The sequence below is a fragment of the Ceratotherium simum genome, chromosome 3, assembly GCF_057802395.1.
Source record: "Ceratotherium simum simum isolate JZ-2026a chromosome 3, ASM5780239v1, whole genome shotgun sequence".
In the NCBI taxonomy this organism is placed as follows: domain Eukaryota; kingdom Metazoa; phylum Chordata; class Mammalia; order Perissodactyla; family Rhinocerotidae; genus Ceratotherium; species Ceratotherium simum.
This window is the reverse complement of record NC_141902.1, coordinates 29297975-29300451: the sequence shown is the minus strand read 5'-3', so window position 1 is coordinate 29300451 and position 2477 is coordinate 29297975. Positions and strand designations below refer to the sequence as shown.

The window sequence follows — 2477 nt, the reverse complement described above, 5'->3', positions numbered from 1 at the left end:
ATCACAGTGAATGCATAGCATGAGTAGGATACCTCCACGGAGTAAATGTTGTGTTGTCTGTCTTCTTACTGTATCAGCTGTACCTGACATTCTAGAGTGAGGCCACCCTGGAGGAAGTGGGGCTGTTAGATAATACTGCACTAATGTCATAATGTGCTTCCACACCATAATGTGCAACGATCTCTAAAGTAACTGCCTTTGTGTTTCTGCTCTATAAACCAGTGTACAGACACCATATTAGGGCTCAGGAAGTACCTTATTCAGAACATGTATGATGGGTATCTTGTTCTATTTTTATGCGGTCTTATTGTCAAGTGTCTAAAGCTTCATGTGCTGTGTTATGGATTTAAAACTGGTTAACTGTCATAGTTTGATGTCAATGCAGTTTTAGGGATAAAATGATGAAAGAATAAATGGTACCTGACCAACATCAAGTGATTTTATAAAGCTGCAAAAATGTGGTATGTGAATGCCTTAAATTCTATATGCGAGGAGGAAAAATAAAATAAAGGTGGATTTGAAAAGCGCTACCTTGAATTTTTGTAAAATTATTTTTATATGCTAAATTAGTTTATGGATCTTTTTGATGTAGAAAGTGTGAGAAAGAATACTAATTGAATTGTTTTTAGTACTGGAACTAAATCTTACAGATTACTTGGAGTATTTTAGACCATAGAGGAACCATAGAATTTTTAGTTTAGCCACTATGAATATGCACCTAAATTTTATGAAATTAACCTCATACAATTTAAATTGTGCAATAGTTTATGAAACATCTTGTCACTAATTTGGGGTAGCAAGTATAAGCAAATTAACTATAAACTATAAAACTATAGCAAAAATAAGTACGGCTAGAGAATGCATACTGGTACGTAGGCTTCTTACTACAAATATTTAACAAAGAACATGCATTACACTTATCATTTTAAACAAATAAAGTAATTTTTTAAAACAATGGTGGTCACAAGAAAAAAGCAAAGTCCATGTTTCCTCAAGTTTCTTCCTGTATACTCAGTTCAGCAAATCTAGTTTTGTGAGAGACAGCTGGGAAAGCAGCCAGGAACTTATATACTGGGTCTTCAGTTTATGCATTGCTGACTTCACCTCTTTGTTTCTCAATGTGTAGATAATGGGGTTCAGTACAGGTGTGAAAACCGTAGAGAACACAGAAAGGACTTTATCCACTGGGAAGTTGCTGAAAGGCCAGGCATAGATGAAGATACAGGGTACAAAAAAGAGAGTCACTACAGTGATGTGGGCAGTCAGAGTGCTGTGGGCCTTGGCCATGCCCACTGAGGAACGACGTCGTACAGTGACCAGGATGACCGTGTAGGAGATCAACAAGAGCAAGAAAGAAGTCATTCCCATGAGACCACTATCCAAAAGCATCAACACTTCAGGGATATAAGTATCGGTACAGGCGAGTTTGATGACCAAAGTAAGGTCACAATAATAACTGTCCACTATGTTTGGACCACAGAAGGGCAAGTTTACAGTGAAAGCTAACTGGCTCAGGGAGTGCATGACCCCAGTGACCCAAGAGCTGACCACCAGTCCTGTACACTTGCACAAGTTCATGACGGTTGCATAATGGAGAGGTTTGCATATGGCCACATACCTGTCATAGGCCATGGCTACAAGGAGCACCATCTCACCACCAGCAAAGACATGGAGCAAGAATATCTGGGCCATGCAGCCCTCAAAGGAGATGATCTTGGGTTCATGAAGGAAATCGTGGATCATCTTGGGGGTTGCGTAAGTGGCCAGAAACACATCAAGAACAGAAAGGTTACTGAGCATGATGTACATGGGTGTGTGCAGAGCAGGTTCAGAGATCACTGTGAGGACAATGAGGAAGTTGCCCAGCACAATGGCCATGTACAAGAAGTTAAATAATACGAAGAAGAAATACTGGAGCTCCCGGGAACTAGAGAGTCCCAGCAACACAAACTCAGCCACTCTAGAATAATTTCCTTGGTCCATGGTTTCAGGCTACAGGAGAAGTACCTACAAAGAGAAATTTTAATAGACAGTTATCAAGAGCAAGAATAGTAGACCTCAATCCTGGAGAGTCCTTCTCAAAGTTAATTTAAAATGCTCCAGAGTTATTCTTATTAGAAATTGTTTTGTCTGTAATTTTGACGTGGATTCTTCTCTCAATTATCCTTACTAGCTATGGACAGCTATAAAGTGCAATTGTAGTAAATCAACAACTCCATTTTATACATTTATGAGTTAAATCTGATGCTAAACAAGTAATAAACCTACATTGCAAAAACCGCAATTAAGAAGAGATGCTAAGTTATCCAGATTCTCGGACTACCTTCCTTGCCTTGCTGATTTTCGTTATTCACTTGGGATTAACTACAAGCAGCTTCAATTCTTAGAGAATTCTCAAGAGGCCATATTTACAAGGAAAAGACCTATTTTTTCATTGTTTTTTTTTTTTTACTTTTTTTTTTTTTTTTTGGTAAGGA

General features: G+C 38.4%; 1 protein-coding gene across 1 annotated transcript; it reads right to left on the bottom strand.

The window, feature by feature from the left end:
- Positions 1-854: 854 nt before the first annotated feature.
- LOC101390032 (olfactory receptor 4K15-like) lies at positions 855-2131 on the bottom strand. The gene has a single exon (XM_004421332.3). It carries the CDS (start codon positions 1981-1983, stop codon positions 1012-1014), a length of 972 nt encoding a protein of 323 aa, XP_004421389.3. The 5' UTR covers positions 1984-2131; the 3' UTR covers positions 855-1011.
- Between the last annotated feature and the right edge of the window lie 346 nt (positions 2132-2477).

Bases quoted from the DNA above. Each gene is read 5' to 3' on its own strand.
- LOC101390032 (XM_004421332.3), bottom strand. From the start codon at position 1,983: ATGGACCAAGGAAATTATTCTAGAGTGGCTGAGTTTGTGTTGCTGGGA.